The sequence below is a fragment of the Camelus bactrianus genome, chromosome 12, assembly GCF_048773025.1.
Source record: "Camelus bactrianus isolate YW-2024 breed Bactrian camel chromosome 12, ASM4877302v1, whole genome shotgun sequence".
Lineage (NCBI taxonomy): Eukaryota > Metazoa > Chordata > Mammalia > Artiodactyla > Camelidae > Camelus > Camelus bactrianus.
In genome coordinates, this window is record NC_133550.1 from 56,763,466 (window position 1) to 56,782,746 (window position 19,281).

The 19,281-nt window shown below is 37.7% G+C and overlaps 1 protein-coding gene across 3 annotated transcripts in view; it reads left to right on the forward strand.

Moving 5' to 3' along the window:
• Positions 1-19,281, forward strand: part of PTPRR (protein tyrosine phosphatase receptor type R) — a 228,504-nt gene that overhangs the window by 185,226 nt on the left and 23,997 nt on the right. For all 3 annotated transcript variants that reach the window (XM_074375402.1, XM_074375401.1, XM_045519461.2), the window contains 3 exons: positions 435-519; positions 9,040-9,119; positions 9,570-9,707. In XM_074375402.1, the coding sequence (XP_074231503.1) occupies positions 435-519; positions 9,040-9,119; positions 9,570-9,707 (303 nt within the window). The remainder of the gene's footprint in view (positions 1-434; positions 520-9,039; positions 9,120-9,569; positions 9,708-19,281) is intronic.

Consider the following 19,281-nt stretch of genomic DNA (forward strand, 5'->3'; position numbering starts at 1 on the left):
AATGCTAAAAGAATTACAATTCATGTTAAAAGTGAATCCATCATAAAGAAGTTTTTGGTAATGAACCTACAGAAAGACTGGAAGAAATTGGAATACATTGTTTTAAAAGCAGATTTTTTTTTGTTGCCTGTTTATAGATTTCCAGCAATTATGTCAGAACAGGATTCTTAGAACCTAACCAAAATTGCCTGTGTCTCTTTAGTAACTACAGATATAGTAATACTCTCTAACACACAAAGCCTTTTCTTAAAGTCAGCTTGTCAGGGTGCAGCTGGTATGTTTATGAAAGGAAGGGTGTTGGCCAACCAGAGGGGTGGTCTGTTGTTTTATAAATGACTTTGAAGTCCAGTAGAACCCTGGATCAGATTACCCCCTGTGAAGACTTCCTTTGTGGCAGCATTAGATACACTATTTGATATCATTTATTATTGCAGGAAATACCAATGAACTTTGTGGATCCCAAAGAAATTGACATTCCACGTCATGGAACTAAAAATCGCTATAAGACCATTTTGCCAAGTAAGTTTCTTTCTTCCTTCCTTTCTTGCTTGCTTGCTTTCTCGCTCTCTCTTTCTTTCTTTCTTTTCTTCCAAGTAAATAGTTTGTCTTGCAGAGCACAAGCCTTCCCCATTCACCCCCCACCTCACCATCTCCCATCCTCACAATTTCCATATACACACTTGGAAGCTGAAAACACATATCAGGACTAATAATCATTCAAGTGGTCTGAGGTTAGTAACTTTATCTTGTATTACTCTGATTAGAATCATCAGCTCACAATTCCAGTTGACACATGGTTCAGGAACTTTACTGTGGCACACATTATGGCCAGATGATTTTCACTAAGGGTGTCAGGCAGATCAATGGGGAAAGAATAGTCTTTTCAATAAATGGTGCTGAAACAACTGGATATCCACCTGCAAAAAAAAAAAAAAAATATGCCTCACACAATATACAAAAATTAATTCAAAGTGGATCAGAGGCCTAAATGTAAGGGCGAAAATAAAATTGTTCATACAAAGTAGATGTAAATTTTCATGACCTTGAATTAGTCAGTGATTTCTTAGATATGACAGCAAGGTATAAGCAACAACAAAAAAGCATACATTGAACTTGATCAAAATTTTAAAGTTCTGTGCTTCGAAGGACACCATCAAGAAAATAAAAAGATCACAACATTGTAAAATGACTATAACTCAATAAAAAAAGTTTAAAAACAAAGAAAAAGATGACTCACAAAATGGGAGAAAATATTTGTAAATTATACATCTCATCTTTAGAATATTTAAGAACTCTTATAAGTCAATTATAGAAAGACAAATAACCCAATTTTAAAATGGACAAAGGACTTAAAATAGACATTTCTCCATAAAAGATATACAAATGACCAGTGACCAAATAAAAAATTGCTCAACACCACAATGAAAAAAAAAAGAAAAAAATTGTTTAAGAAAAAACACAATGAGATACCATTGTGTATCCACATGATTATAATAAAAAAGACAATAGAAAGTGTTGGCAAGGATATAGAGAAATGGGAACCTTCATGCTTAGTGGGTAGGGATGTAAAATGGTGCAGGTGCTTAGGAACAGTCTGGTGGTTCCTCAGAAGGTAAGACCTAGGGTTACTGTATAACTCAGACATTCTACTCCTAGGAATATACCCAAGAAAAATAAAAACATGTGTCCACATAAAAGCTGTACACAAATGTTTGTAACAGCATTAGTCATAACAGCCCAAAGAGTAGAAACAAACAAAATATCCATCAAGCAATGAATGGATGAGTCAAATGTAGTATCTTCACACAATGGAATATTATTCAGCAATAAAAAGTAATGAGGTGCCGATGTGTGGTGCTACAACGTGGATGAACCTTGAACACATTATGCTAAGTGAAGGAAGCCATCACAGAAGACCTTATATTGTATAATAACATTTATACGATGTGTCTAGTTAGGCAAATCTGTAGAGACAGAAGCTACAGTTGTTGCCTAGTGTTGGAGAGCGTGAGAAATGACTGCTAAAGGGGATGGCATTTACTTGGGGGATAACAAAATGTTATCCTTCCTAGAAACATTCTATTTGCTATCTTGGATCTTCACAGAAGAGTCTGGGAGCTACAGGGGCTGCCTCCAGAGCCATACTGCTGGGGTTCAGATCCAGCCACACCACTTACTGTATGGCCGTGGGTAAATTCCTTAACTTCATCTGTGAAGCAGGAGTAATAGTATCCACCCCACAGGGTTGTTGTCAAGTCCAGTGCTTCACACACAACAAAGTGTTCAGTGTTAGCTTTCTCATCGTAACTCAGAAAGATATTATTGTTCCTTTTTTACAGAGATGGAAACTGAGGCTTATAGACATTAAAGAAGCAAGATTCAAACCCAAACACATCTGCCCACATGCTTTCCACCACTGATGGTTGCACATCTCTGGGAATTAAAAAAAGTAAAAATAAACTCTGTGACGGCTCACTTTAAATGAATGAATTGTTTGGTATGTGCATTCTATCTCAAAAAAGCTGTAACCAGACTTCATTGTGCTTAACCTAGAGTCCCTGTTAAAAACCCAGAGTCCTATGCCCCACCCCAGGGATTCTGTTTAAGTAGGTTCTATTGAACCCAGGAATCTGTATTTCTAGGAGATATGAGGGTGATTTTGATGCAGATGATACCAGGACCACACTTTGAGAAACAGTGTTTAGACTATGTTAAAACTAAATTTAAGTCCATGAAATTGATCAATGATCAAGCAATGAGCTAGATGTCAGAAACCAACAAGGAATAAGGAGCAGCACATAAGATCAAGGAGGTCACAGACTAGAGAGGAGAGATACATAAACAAGTAATTATGTTCAATACAATAAGAGCCAGAATAGAGATCTTGCCCAAGTGGTGTAGGATTATGAAGAGGACTGAGTAAGTAATTCTGCCTAGAATAGCAAAAATACTTTGGAGAGGAAGCAATATTGTCAGTCATTAAACAGATATAGTTGGAGCTTTGGCAAAATCCACAAACATCTCAAGGCAATAGCTCTGGAAAAATGGAGCCACAAATTTTTTTTTTTTAGCTATTGACATTGAAATAGTTGAGTCTTCATAATTCAGTCCATTAATTCACTCATAAAATACCAAATTCTCCATATTTATGGTAATAGAGCATGAATTACTGTTAATGGTATCTTTGGGTTTCCCCTTCTGTTGGAGTTGGAAACACATTGTAAATATTACTCCATTGTAACATATTTTCAACTGGTCTGCATAGTTAAATCTCCTCACCTAAGGGGTAGTCACTGTTGAAAGATATTTTCTAATTACAGTTGGCTGGAGGCAATGAAAGTGTTAGAACCAGTGACTCTCTCTCTCTCTCTCTGACTCTCTCAGGAATTTTCATCTGAAATTCACTAAACATAAATAATTAGGGCGTGTACATCCATTGCAATTATTATACTTAACCACCTAATCTCAGAAGGATTTGGAAATTATCAGGATTATTTTAAAGTTCAGCCTTCTCTGTTTCCTGCCCAGATGGTATCAGACGACTGCTCCATCGTCCTGTGTCAGCTTTTCCATTCCCAGAACTGGGTGGGTCACTTGAACCAGGGCACCTGTGCTGACAACTGATGTTGCAAATGACGGATTTTCTGTTGAAAAATGTCTGTAGCCTGAATACCCCACCCACCCCCTGTTGAGCAAAATATAATTTAGTAAATATAGCCTGGGCAAGCCACATTGTTGGTTGAAAATCATCACAAAAGACTGGAATGAATAAGAAAAGCTGCTATTTATGGTTTATTTTAGACTGTAATATGGGATACATTTGAAACACTCCATAAAATAATAATTTTTCAGTGATGAAGATTTTAAATATCATAATTGTTTTTATTGTTTCAACCTGCAATAAACTCTCAAGTTGGAAAGGTTCCGGCTTGTACATATTAGTGAGGTGATATAATTGGGAGGATGTTCTGCAGCAGAAATATGGATGGCCAAGGACTAATTAAATTGTAGCTGTTTTCTAAGGATGATGTCAGCCTCGCTCAGAACATTCTTAAGTGATAGATTAAAGGGCTAAGGTCAAGTTTATATCAAATTACTTTGCAATATAAACAAATATTAGTGATGAAATTATGTCTATGTCCTAAACACCAGAACAATGGGGAAAAAAACTGTTCTTATATCAATATGAAATTATTTGTACAACAAAGGATAATAATAAATTTTATGTATATTTCTTTCATGCAGTCAGTTTGTTAGTACAATATAGATAAAATTTAAAAACTCTATTTACTCTGGCCATCATTTTATTTAAAAATGTAAAGTCTGGTGATGTTTTCTACCTAAATTATGTTTTCTGTTTTATTATAATAAGCACCTGGAACAGAGTGGCTATGCAAATAAGCAAACCACTCATTAAAGCCACAAGTTGTGTGGCTGAGGGAAAATTTTGGAGTTAGACTTGATTTCCTGTCCTGGCAAAAGCATTTACAATTTATGGCGGGCTACTTAATCCTTCTGTACCGTCCTTTCTTTATCCCTAAAAATCGTAATAGTACTGTTACCCTGTAGGGCTAGTGAAGGAATTAAATACTCTGTAAAAAATGCCAAGGAAAGTTCCAACTAATAGTAAGCCCTCAGCTAATGTTAGTTTCTCCTTTTCCTCTCTACCTAACTGAAGATAAATCCATCATCAACCCCAGACGCAATTCCAGAAAATAAGAACACTAAGTGTGGAGAGAGAAGTTTCCAGTTTCAAAAACAGGGTATTGAAGAGCCTTGCTTTCTCTTACAATGTTCACATGGATCTTAAAAAGTGAATTTCACATAGTCACCATCCTGCATTGCCAAAATCAGCACTGTCCACCAAAACCCTCCACAGTGATGGACACGTGAGAGCTGTTAGCTACGTGTGGCCACGACCGCTTGAAGTACAGCTGGTGCACCTTAGGGACTGGCTTTTAAATTTTTAGAGTTTCATTAACTTAGGTTTTCCTGCACGTGGCCAGGGGCTACCATCGTGAACAACGCAAGCCTAGAACCTTCTCTTTCGCCTGCAACAAATTTGAAAATGACTCCCAGTCACCCCGAAGGGGTGGCCAGTCCCTGCCTTTCCTTCCATTTCCTATTTATCTTGAATTCATCTCTGAAAACTACCCGCCCCCTCTCGTGCCTGCCTTTGCCTGTCACCAGCAGTGATGCACATGTCCCTCATCCAATGGCGTCTTCTCCGACTTCAAACCTCAAGCCCATTTCTTCCTGGAAAGGAAATCTTCAGCACAGGATAACTAACCGTTCACAAAATCTGATATGATGCCAATCAAAACATCAAGACCTGGGTACCACGCTGTCTGATAAGTAAAAGGTTTAAGATTGCCAGAAGGTAATTTAAAGAGACCAGGGTAGGGAAAGTTCATGTGTTCTACACACCAAACCTGTATGTGTTTGTAATTGGTTGAGAAGAGAAAGGAAAAAGGAAGGCGGGAAGACACCAGAGAAGGAAGAAGAGAGGAAAAGAAGGAAGGAAGAAAAGAAAGAAAGGACGGGAGCTGAGGAGGAAGGAAGGAGAAAAAGGAAAGAGGAAGAAAAGAAAGGAAGGAAAGGAGGAAATGAAAAATGAAGAGTGTAAGAGAGGGAGGAAAAATGATCAGTGTTCAATTGATACTTTTATATTGATACAAATATTAATTAGTTAACACAAATATTAATAATATTTCTAATTGTTACTGTCCAGATGTGCCATGAATGATATGCTAAATATTTAACATATAATCCAGAAATATCAACTCTCAAAAAAGTTGTCCTAGTGAATTTGACTAATATGTAGACTGACAGTGCATCACATGAATAAAATTATAACAGTAGTGGTGACAATGGCAACAAAATTTGGGGGTTTTTTAATCGTTGGATTTTTTTTTTATTAGATTATACTAACATTAAAAAGGCTTTGGTTGGAACCGTACATTTTCCCCTGCTCAGACATACATTGTATTCTTGTGGGGCTTTTTTGTTTTTTGGGGTTTTTTTTAGTATTTGGAAATCTCTGAATACTTAGAAATACTACAAATTACCAATTTCCAACATAAAGCTAATTTAGCTTGACAGGAAATCTGCTTCTAAGCAATTCTGAGGTCGAGTTCCCAGTAACTCATATACATTGTAGGCATTATCAAAACTGAAAAAAAGTGAGCCTCTTTTCAAGTATGAGTGGTTTAGGGTGTTTGTGGAAACTTTTAATAATCAGTGGATACCGAAAAGGAGTGGAAATTTTCCTGTCCCCTTTGCTAAGAAAGGAAAAAACATCTAGAAAAAAACCAGAGTTTTAACTCTGTCTAATCAAAATTAATTCTGATATTAAACACTCTCTGAGCCACATACCAAATAGAAATCACAAAGGACAAAAAGTTAATTAAATATAGCCCTTGCTCTCAAGGGGCTCACCACAATCCATTAAGAGCAGGCAAACATTTAAGCACTTAAAATACAAGATGTTAAATACTAAAATGAAACTCAAGGAGCCTGAGCAAAGGAAGGGCTACCTAATTCTGCCTGGGAAGACAACGGAGGGAGGGCTTCAGAAAGAAGCTATTTCTTGAACTGAGCCCCGAGAGGAAGACTTTACCATGCAGAGAAGACAAGGAAATAATGTGTGCAGAAGCCAAGAATCTTCAAGAACATGGCCTGTTTGGGAGATGGCCAGAGGGCCACGTGACTGGAGCATCTGGTCCACATAGAAACGTGATTATTGATGAGGCTGTGGGAGAAGGTGAAGACTTGCAGGACCGGACCCACTAAGGAGCTTGGGTTTCATCCTCTAGACCTTCACTGTCCAGTAGAGCAGGTACTAGCCACATCTGGCTATGGGAATTTAAATTAATGAAAATTAAATAAAATTAACACTTTAGTTCCTCAGTTTGTATGGACTACATTTCAAGTGCTCAGGAGCCAGCCTGACTAGTGGTTACCATTTTGGACAAGGCAGCTAGAGAACATTTCCATCAGTACAGAAAGTTCTGTTGGGCTGTGTTGCTCTAGGCGGTCGAATTTTCATTAAGTATTCATAATAAAATGAGTGCAATGGACAAACGAGTTCGTAAATAATGTCTTCTTGGAAATTCACAGAGTGTATTAGCATAATAAAGATCCCGAGAAATCCTGAAGTAAAAGGAATGGGGTTCAAGTTTGTTGAATTCAGTGTTTTCCATACTTATTTGATTACTGAACCCCCTTTTATTAAGGATGATCTAATTTACACATTATACGATGCCATTCTATATATTACGGAAGAAATGATTTATAGGTAAGAGTTTGGGAAATACTGCTGTAGGCAATTAGGGACCATGGATGTGATCAGATTTTACGTTACAAACACCGCCTTGGCAGCTATGAGAAGGATGGATTGGTGAAGAACAAGACTGAAGGCAGTAAAACCAGATGGGAGAGTCAGGTCCCTGTCTAAGAAGAAAGCCTTGGAAAGATGGAGGCAAGATAGACCCCAGTGAGTTTTAGGAAATAGAACGGACAGAGTAAGAATGATTGGACATGGAGTGTCCAGTCCAGTAGGACAACTAGTGTGCACACCTAACAAAGAATAACAGGGGGTTATCAGGAACACGTGGAGCACGTGGAGTTTCACAAACCTGTGGGATACCCAGAAGGAAACAAAAACATTTTTAAATGTGGTCTCTAAGTGAGGAGAGTAGCCTTCGGTAAGATATATATTTGGGAGTCTTCAGGAAATGGGTAATAAAATCATGGGAAGGAACCAATTACCCAACAAGGCAGCGTCAAGTGAGCACAGAAGAGGGTCAAGTTGAATCCTAGAATCTGCATCATTAAAGGGGGCAGACGAAATAAGCAGGAAATTGAAAAGAGACCACCGAAGAGGTAGCAGGAAAACCAAAATGCTGTGACCCTGCATCCGAGGGAAGAGAAAACTAAAAAAAAAAAAAAAAAAAAAAAAAAGATATATGGTCAACAGTTTTTGAATTCCACAGAGAGGACATGAAAAAAGAAATACCACCATAGACTCATTGGGTTTAGTAACAAAGGGTCAGGAGCAGCATGGGCAAGAGCAGTGTCTGCATAAGACTAGGGTTAGGGTGGGTAGAGTGTACGCAGAAGGACTGAATTGTGGATGGGGAGGCAGGAAATTGGGCATGACGCACTCTGAAAATTTACCTGTCAGGAAGAAGAGCGACAGGACAGTTCCTGCAGAGGAATGTATGGGACTGACTTCTAAAGAAATGGAGGGGACCACTTAAATCAATGCAATAGATATTTATTGTCTATTATACATAGAAGCACTGTGCTAAATACTAGGTCTTCTAGAAATCATGAAAAATCCTTATCCTTGCCCTCAAGAGGTTTAGAATGTACTGCGTTAAAGAAATTGTAAAGGGATGATTTGATCTTAACTCATTTATGAGAATGTTGGTAAGAATCACTACCATGTTTTTCGTAACATCATGGTTCGCAAAGAGCCTTGCATCTTCTTGACGGAAAGTGATTTTAGAATTTAAGACAGCGTTGCCAGCACTGTAATAATTGACTTGATATCAGATATTCATGCTGTCAGTGAACGAACCCGTGGTAACAAAAGACAGCTTCTTCCAAATAGTGAGAGGAGATTCGGGCCAGACCGAGTGGTTGCTCAGGACAAAAGAGAGGCCAGAGTTGGGAGATCTGAGGCAAATCCCAAATGCAAAGAACAAGAAAAGGCGCAGAGATGAGAAATGGGGTCAAGAATCAGAAACCCACAAAAAAAAATAACGTGAAGTAGAAACATCATCTCAGGCTTATGGGCGAGATTTGTGTCAGGATCAAGGGTCAAGACGGTCCCAAATGTCCCTCAATAAACATAAAACAATAAAATAAAATGGATCAAGAGCCGGACACACAGACACACCAGCAAAAAACATTGACACACGTCAGATGGTCATGTTATGACAACAAGTGTGCTGTGTACGGGTTATTGGTGCTCCAAGGAACTTTTAAAAGAGTTAATCTGGTTACTATATTCTTTCTTGTTTTCTTCATTAGATCCCCTCAGCAGAGTGTGTTTAAGACCAAAACATGTAACTGATTCTTTGAGCACCTACATTAATGCTAATTATATTAGGGTAAGTAAATAAATTTGAATTTCTTCCTGAAGAGCATGTCAATTTACTGTTGGGAATTATTGGGGGGTTTTGGTTTTTTTCCCTCAGAATATATTGATTTTGATTTAACTTGGTTACTAGCAAGGCTTTTTTTTTTTTGCTTGCTTGGTCATAGTAACACTAGCAGTGGGTCATTTATAGCATGTTTTCCCTTCCTGCGTGTCTGTGGCTGCAATTCTCCTTCTGAGATGCTCTGGAAAGACCTGAGCATTAGAGCTGTCAGTACCGTATGCTGCACCTGCCCTGCTGGGAGACAGCCAGGTAAATTGCGGTGCTAGAATCCTGAAGCCGCCAAAGTCTGTGTTGCTTTCGGACTAGCAGGGCTCTTTTGTTTTAAAGATCTTTCACCCAAACTTTCGGCACGAGGCATGACCTTCAAAGCCAACATTGTTGTCTCTTTACTCACACCAGGGCTACAGCGGCAAGGAGAAAGCGTTCATCGCCACGCAGGGCCCCATGATCAACACCGTGAATGACTTCTGGCAGATGGTTTGGCAGGAAGACAGTCCCGTGATCGTTATGATCACAAAACTCAAAGAAAAAAATGAGGTATGACCTTTACCCAAGTACGGAACGTTATATTTTTCCCATGCTGTAGAAGCAATGTTGTATACGTAAAATTGCCACATACTGAATAACAGATCTGAGATGGAAACTTTAAGACATTTAAAAGTGAAGTAACTCTGCTTCCGAAAAATGGTCCCTGGTGTTTTTCTACGAATGGCAACTTTCCTTCCATTGAATCAACATACTTGGCATACACGGATCACATTTGTACCCGCGTATCTCTGTAAGGAAACGAGGGGCCATGAGAGATCCCTCTGATGTACAGGCAGGGAAATAAAAAATTATTCATTTGCATCCCAAGTAATTTTTTTTTTTTTTGGCGCAGGGAGGTAATTAGGTTTCTTTATTTATTTACTTTTGTAGGAAGTATTGGGGGTTGAACCCAGACAGGACCTCATGCACCATAGGCATGCGTGCTAGTGCTTGAGCTACACCCTCCCCCTCCAAGTAATTTTTGAGCACCTGCTAAGTGACAGGCCCTGTTTTATTTGCTGGCAATATATTAATAAACAAACACAAAGATTCCTGCCCTTGGGAGATTTTAACTTTCTAGTGGGGAGAGACAGATAAAAAATAATAAACATAATAAACTCATAAAAATAGGGCATCTTAGAAGGGAGAGATGCCCAAAGGGGAAAACAGGAAAAGGGGTTAAGGGCGGTGGGTGTGCTGGGCTGTAGGGAGAGGGTAAGAGGAGGGGAAACTGCAGGACTTGTGGGCCAGGGAGGATGAGCCTCGCCAAGAAAGTGAGATGTGGAGAAAGGCTTGAAGTTAACAAAACCCAAGCAACTTTCTCAATATCGTCATAAAAAATAAAAAAATCCAAGAAAGAGACAAAATTTGATTCTACGTCCATACTAGTAATTTTTTCTCAGGACTGAGTTTACAGAATATTTGTTTTGTATTTTGCATCATAAAAAGAAAACTGTGTCATTGCGAAAGGTGCTGTCCCTGGGACGGCTTACACTTCACGGCATCTCATTGAGATCATTTACCATCTGATAACTAATCAGCATTTGTGCTTGTTTTCTTGTCGAAATTACTGTACCAGGGCCTCACCATGACAATAAGAATTTAAGAAAACTGAACTTTCCCTGATCCTCGCTTGGTGAGTTATAACTGTTGATTGTAGCATAACCCTGCGGCTAATCAAGAAAATTCAGGCCCACAAACAGCAACTTGTAAGGTTTTTTGTTTTTTTTTCTAAGTTTGTTGTTTTCTTCCATTTTTTGCTGCAATAGATAAAGGATCTTTTTCTGACATTTATCCTGGAAAAAAAAGTACCTTTTTGGCCAGTAGATGAAGTTACATACTTCGTTAACTATATGCTGATTAAATAAATACATTTCTATGAGTCTTAATGAAAGCCTGAGGTAACAGAATATAAATAACCCCTAATATCCTCAGTTGCTTCACCCACTATCAAGCCACTGACAATTCCTGTACGTTTGAGTAATATCTATAACAATTTACCTTCCTGGTAGGAAAAGATTCTTCAAGTGTTAAAGGTGTATATTCTCTGTGTATATACACCCCTGCCTCCACACATAGGATTTATGTAATGTGACAGGCTAGCTAATCTGAAAAACCAGTCATGCTGGGTAAAAGATGATATCACATGCACAGCAGAGCTTGGGGGGAAAAGTAAAGAAAATCCCAGCAATCAAAAACTGAATAAAAGGCGCAAAACCAGAGAATTTCAGGTTACTTGTGTTTCAGTGGACTGGAGACAAAGCCCTGGGCTTTGCAGGAGGCAGGGCTTAGAACTGAGACTTTCCATAAAGTGAGCACCTGCAGGGCCACGCCTTTAGTCGGAAATGGTGAACCGCAAAAATAAACTTGCCTTCCGAAATAGGACTATAACAGGAAATTAATCTACTGAAGTCTGGCCTTCTCGTGGGATAACTAAAAAGGTTCTCTTGAGTATTCAGAATTCAAAAGCCAGGAAACGCCAAGTGTTAAGTAATTAATATAAATTAGGAATTTTTATTTATAGAAATCATTTCTAAATTAAATTATATTACTTTAAGTAATTAATTAAAAAAGTGATACCGCGTTGGTAACGCTCTGGGGCACTTTACAGAAACAAAGGCAAAACCTTTCTGGGTACATATACCCTTCAGCATACACTTCACAGAATTTCAGCAGAGAAAGTCCAGCTAAACATAAGCTCAGAATTCAAAATTCTGAGACACACAAGTAAAAAAAATAACATAAGGAAAAATCAGAAGAAATTAAAATAACAGAAACTATAAATATAAGCTGTATTTTTTTGTATAATTAAACACACAAAATATAAAATTTAAAATCTTGACAAAAGAACATGTTATTATCAAAAAAGACTAGGAAGAGGGGGAGGGTATAGCTCGAGTGGTAGAGTGCATGCTTAGCATGCGTGCGGTCCTGGGTTTGATTCCCAGTACCTCCTCTAAAAATAAATAAATACATAAGTAAACCTAATTACCTTCCCCCACCAAAAAATAAATAAAATTAAATAGGAATTTTTAAAAAATTAATTAAAAAGAGATTTCCTTTATAAAAAAAAAAGAGTAGGAAGATTTAAAAACAAACCAGAGTCCTGGAAATAAATACCATATAGGCATTAAAATGAAAAAGGAAAACCTCACTAGTCCAGTTTATTAGCAACTGGGCAGAGCGAAACAAATAATTACTAGATTAAAAAACAGAGCTAAAGAAATTACCTGGGAGATCAAAATGACCAGAAATATGAAAGAGAAATTCAGATACACAGAGAACAATATTTAGGTGGCCGGGATGTGTCTAACGGATGTATTAGAAGAAGAAAAAGGAGAATGTAGAAAAAAGAAATAACATTTGAGGAAATAGTGGGATTTTCCAAAACTGGTGACAGACATGAACTTTCAAATTTGAAAAGCACAGTAAGTCCTAGGCTGGTTCAGTAAAAGTAAATCCACAGCTAGACACATCTGCGGAGCTGAAAACACTACGGAGATGATTTTAACAACCAGAGTGACTAACAGTAGAAGCCAAAAATCAGTAGAATAATGCCCATAAAGGAATGAAAGAAAGTGACTGACAACCCAGGACTCATCCAAAGTTCAGCAACCTTTCCTATGACTCCTGCCCACTCTGGTTTGAATTACAATTTTCTAAATAGACTGTCACGATGCATTTTCTCAAAGCACATTCATACACTTACTCATTCTATTTCTTCTATTAAAAATAAAACCATCCCAAATCAACATAGAAAATGCATTGTGATTTATGTAACTATGTAAATATTAATATGTAAATGTTTTGGAACAAAAAGTTATATTTCCCACAAAGAACATGACTAATTTGTCAGTGTTGCATATTTATTAAGGATTAATACTTGGCAGAGCATATGTGAAACAATATCTCACAAGGACTAGAGAACACGCTGTAGTAACCGTGTAAGGTAAATGGTCACGTTTGTTGTCTAGAGCATTTCAGTCCTCAAATTGTGTGATATATTTGTTCCCTTAAAGAAAGAGTCAGAAGAATGCTTTTAGTGCTTTAAGCTGCTCTTGAATCAGGGTTTCATTAGAACAGAAGAAGCTAAGGTTGTTGGTTAGTCAGAAAGTGTTCCTTAGAAATTGAGCAGGATGTGACATATTTTAAATTCCAATGTAGGGGAGGGTATAGTTCAAGCGGCAGAGCGCGTGCTTAGCATGTACGAGATCCTGGGTTCAATCCCCAGTACCTCCTCTAAAAATAAATACATAAATAAAACTAATTACCTGCCCCAACCCCTGGTCAAAAAAAAAGAAAAAGTTCAATAGGGATGATATGAACAAGTGGCAAATATGCCAAAGCCTCAACAGACAGTTACATTCTTCCCTTCTGTCCCCAAGACCAAGGTTGTCATTCTAAAAGAACTGCGGTATGAGATAAATGTATATTTCAAAGTGACACTGACTTGATCCATTGGTGATGCTCAAAACTCTCCGTCCTCAATGTGCAAAGGAATAGAGCCGTCTCGTCCTTTCTTTTTCAAGCCCATCATACTTGGAGCTAACTTGTTAGTACCATTCTCAGAATTCACATTCTCCATAGGAGAGCCAAGTGGATCTGTTGAAAGCTAGAATTTTTTTTAAATATTGGCCACACCCATTTGGGATTTGCCCCGGATTTTTCTCTTTGGCTGCACAATTTGGAAATTGGAGAGGTATTTTTTTTTCCTTACCATTTTTAGCCTCTTGCCTTTTTAAATGTCTGGGATACATCTGGAAATATCAAAGTCAAATAGATTACGTTACGTGTTTTCTATGTGTAATTTGCTACATGTATTTTCCTGGACCCAGTCCTAATTCCAAAGATCACAGTAAAGATTTTGACTTCAGTTACTGTTGATTACTCATTAAATTAAAATAAAAATTCCTTCCCATCCAGATTCTCTAAATACGTAAATATAACACTGGAGAGGAAACTTTGATGTTTTACAGATCAAAATGATACTGAGAGGTCTGGCTCAAAAGAAATACGCAATAGACTTCACGTTTCCAGGAAGACACTGTTTACTGAAAATGTGCCAACTTTCAATTGTGTTAAGCGTCATTGTTTGGAATAGACAAAAATCATTTCCTCCAAAAATATGTGAAGGTGGAGTTATCTTTAGAAATTCCCAGGCTTTATATTTTCATGAACCTTTCTACTTTCTAATAAGAAAAAAGGAATAAATGAATAATTGCCAGCTCTCTTATTCAATAGCCCCAGTATCTCATGGTTACTCACTTTTTACAAAATGAGGAAAGAGCAAAAATATTTTAAAATAGAGCTGAAAAATCAGTTTTCTTACACTGCAAGAAAAGAAGAGTTTTTATTGCAGGTAAATTTGATTTCTTCATTTAGATAAATCTCAAGAAGGGAAATCCTCTTGAAAGAAAGAAAACATTGAAAACACAATGTTTAAACTTTTCATATGAACTGTTGCTTTACTAGAGAAGACACAGTGGCCAAACTGGAGTTAGATCAGTCTAAACGTGACAAGAAGCATCCGCGTATTTCCAAAGTCTTCAGACTGGCTCAGACTTTTGGCTAGAAAACAAAAGAAGTAACTGTGAATATTGGTCATGTTACATATACTGTGGAAGATAGTTTCTACCCACTGCCATTTATTGAATGTACATAGTAAGCACAGTTCATACATAAATTCAGTTTATTTTCACTCTAACTGTACAAAGCAAGATTTACTATCCCCATATTAAGGCTAAGAACCCTGAAGCTCAAAGGTTAAACCATTTGCCTAAAGCCTCAGAGTCAGTGAGTGATGGAGTCCAAATTTTAATCCAGGTTCATTTGATTCCAAAGCCCACACACTTAATCGCTGCCCCAACATAATGAACGAGCCAAATAAGGATGCAAGACATTAGAAGGCAGGGGACCCACTGTTGGCTTCAGGGAACAGTAAGACATGGAATTTATCTTTCACAAAGTGAGGGAATCCCTTGGTGACTTGGCCTAACAAAATAACTTCTCTGAAGTATTTAGCACAGCCGTAGACTCTCTCGATATTCACATACACCTTTCATTTGAGTTCAGGTATGTGACTTCGATACTTACAAACCCCATTTTGTCCATTCAGCACTTTGCAAACAGTTTAATCTCAAAAAGTGAAATAAAGAAATTCTATTTTAAGTATTCCCTTCTTTCACTCCCTTCCTTTCTCTGTCTGATAAAATTACGGGAAAGATTTAATTACATTTACGTGTCCAAATAGCTCATATGGTGCCTTAGAGCTTTTCAGTAGGGACCTCCAGAGTAGGCAGGTGCACAAGGGAACTTAATCTGGGCAAAACAACCGCACATGGACACCGCATAGCTTGCGTGAGTTGCGTAGTTTGGTGTGGTTTGAGCACGTGTAGCATAGTAGGAGGGGAAGGGAGATAGGACTGGAATGTTAACTTTTGCCAAAGAGTAGAGAGAATAAAAAAGGATCTGTATTCAGTTGTATAGTCTGCTTTTAACATTGTATTATGCGTGTTCTCAGTGTCATTTAACAACTCACCAAAAACATGATTTTAAATGACTGCTGGAATTTCATTGTGTGAACTCTAAAAATGTGTGGAATCATTTCCTTATTAGCAGATACTTAGATCATTTCCAATTTTTTTATCCACATCTGTGATTATTTCATGAAAGTATATTTTTAGGTGTGAAATTACCTGGCGAAATGATGTGAACTTCTGAAAGAACCTGTTCCCAATGTGTTTTCCAGAAATGGATCTAACCGGACCATCATTAGCATCTGGAATTCTCCAGCTAACCTTGATGACTTTCAGTACACAGTTCCTCTTCCTCTTTATAAAACATCCAGTGCTGTGTTTGTGCACATTCATTCATTCAGTTACCAGTTTTTTAATCAACCATCAAGCACCCGTGTAGGCATTTGGATTATATCTTTTTTGACGAAATGGACAAAAATCCTTCCCTTCGTGGAGTTTACAATCTGAAAGGGTATAGCTGAGTGGTAGAGTACATGCTTAGCATGCACGAGGTCCTGGGTTCAATCCCCAGTACCTCCATTTAAAAAAAAGAAGGCGAGGATACACAATAAACAAGAAACAAAATTTTAAAATATTATATACAGTTACAAAGTGTTAGGTGCTGTGGAGAGGAGAAAACATATGGCAGAGTAAGAGATGGCAGACAGTTTGCTCTGAGATCAGGTGGTCATTTTAACATTTATAGATGGCAAGCTATATGAATCTTATGAATACGAAAGAAGATAAGTAATGGCTTCATTAAGTCAAATTACAGCTACTATGGATATGTCTTTATTTAAATACATCCGAAAAAGAGGTTTTTTGCAATATAAATATTAATTCAGTGTATCCCACGTTTACCTTAAGTTTCATTATAAAATCTGATGGATATTCAGATGGGAATGACTGGCTATTCAATATGTAAGTAAATTATAATTAAAAATTAAGTAAACTTTCTTAGCTGTACATTTGAAGAGAAAATGAATTTTTCTGATAAAACACTAGCAACAAATGTTAATGATGCTATGTTATATTCCAAATGCATGAAATGAAAGTAAATCATCTCAATCATTTTAAATTAGCTTAAAAAATTAGAGTTTAAGTTAGAGAATCAAGAAGGTAACTCAAATATACATAGACAGTCTAGAAACTGGGCTGTTTGAGCTCCCAAATAATTAACATTTATTTGGTACAGACAATGTGCTTTGAAATCAGTCTTTACAGTCAATGTATTTGTAAATCCCTCTGTAAGTGAGGACACTGAGGAACAGAGAGGTTAAGCAATATGCCCAAGGCCAAACAGTCAGCAGCCTGACTCCCAACTCCCCCTCCCCCTCCCCACTGTACACGCCCTCCTCAAGTCTTCCTCCTACTTGTGGTGGGAAGGGAGCAAATTCCAGTGCGAGCAGTGATGGTGGCTGGAGAGCCGTGTGTTGAATTGCTTATAGTCCAGGTTAAAATCTCTGCCCATTCTCTTTAGGAAGGAAAGAGGAGATGCACATGGCATTTTGATTTGGTTTAAAGGAAAAAAAAAATGCATTGAATCTGTTCATTCAAAGTAGTGGACAAGGTGGGAAGGGTATAGCTCGGTGGTAGAGTGCGTGCCTAGCATGTATGAGGTCCTGGGTTCAATCTCCAGTACCTCCACTCAAAAAATAAGTAAGTAAACCTAATTACCGCCCCCGCCAAAAAAAAAAAAAATGACTTAAAGTAGTGGACAGTTTGAAAGTGTGGATTGGAACAGTGATGGAGAAGTCATGCTCAAGTTAGAGATGAAGTGTGAGGTGAACAAGAGGATTCACACTTTGTACCAAGAAGGAAAATAAACGAGCAAACGAAGTCCCATAATCAGGGACTTGTGTGTCCAGACAAGGTCAGCAGGGCAGTGTTGGAGGACAGTGGAGACCCAGCAACTGGTATGCAGCTTTCCTGGAGGAACAGAATTAGATACTCCATGGTGAGAGAGGCAGCCGGACCTAGCACTGCCCAGCAATGCCCAGCAGCCCGAATGACTAGGGGCTTGACAGTTACGCTACCCAAGCAATTAAGAATGGCCAGACATTCAGAGGCTGACAGCCCCTAGGAAAAATTACTCACCTGTCCTTTCAAACATGCTTACATTCCAAACATAACTTGGCGCTTCAATTTTTAATCTATTAGAGTCTTTTCAGTTGCTGTAGCCTGCTTCACTTCTAACTGGTTAGAAGCCTGCTTATTTGACACAGCTAAATTAAAAAAAAAAAAAAGTTCAAGTGGAGGCTTAAACACACACAAAAAAAGCCTCTAATGTTTTATTTTGTCTTAAAACAGGTACATTTGTTGATATTCAAATTTGGTCGTTATTTTATCATGGAACTGCCTTTAAAAAAATATTGGTCTAAAGCTGGAGTTCTAGGTCATCTAGTTTGTGTAAATCATGCCCTTCATACAGCATTAAAATGTCCCATTTCAGTTTTTTTAAAAGGAGGGAGAACATTGAAAAGTTTGTAAAACAATATGAATGCAGAATCCCGTCTAGATTTTCAAGCTTTGCTCTTTTATAATGTTCTCACCTGTATCTGATTTGACTGCAGTTTGCTTTACTAATTCACTTTTTTCCCCCAGTGAAAACGTAATTAATGTGTGCAATTATTTCATAGAACAGTTCTTTTATTTTTTTCCTTTCTCACTCGTGTTTCATTGATTGAGTTACTGGGCTCCAGTAACGAGTACAACTTCCATTAAGAAGTTCAGGCATAAATACCACTTGGTGAACGCGGCTCAGCAGATAGTGAAGATGTGCTGGATTTAGGAAGAGAGTGGACCGAGGGCATTCAGTGTTCCGTGAGCATCAGCGTATTTCGTTGAGAGAAGGGAGAGTGCTGGTTAATGCTGTGCTGCAAAGCTGGTCGGTTAATAGTGCAGAACTCAAAAGATAGAAAGTTGAATTTATAAGGTGATATTTGCTCAGAGGGTCCAAGCCTCCAAGGAGATGTTCTCAGAGACTCCTACCAAAACACCTGAGCTTCAGTTTCCTCTGCTGTAAAATGATTTTAAAAACAATAATAACCATAATACCTACTCTCTGCTCTGCCAAACTCAAATGATCGTGGAAGGGATTCAATGATATAATATTGGTGAAGGCACTTTGAATATTAAATTGCTGCATCTAGGTTAGTAATATTTAATTGGAACGCCAAGAATAACTATGACCATAATAATTTTAGACAATCTGACCCATTCTGTCCTTCTCATATGTGAATGTAACCCAAATGTCACTGTCTTCTTTTTGTTTATTTAGAGCCACTTTCTATTCTGTTTTTAATATGTGTCTTTAGCTCACAGCACAAATCTCTTTGATTTTTTAAATGCATAGAATTTAAAAAGAAAGTAACTTAAAAATAGATTACTTTTTTCCAGGCAACTAAAATGCTAGCTAGATCTGCTCCCTTTATGCTTAAATAGCCCCAGTGGGGGGGGGGGGGGCGGTGAGAGAGAGGGTCAAAGAAAGAAAAATCATAAAAATAAGAGTTTACATCGCTTTGGATTGCATTCTACTTTTGCTATAAACCAATATTTATAAATAATTG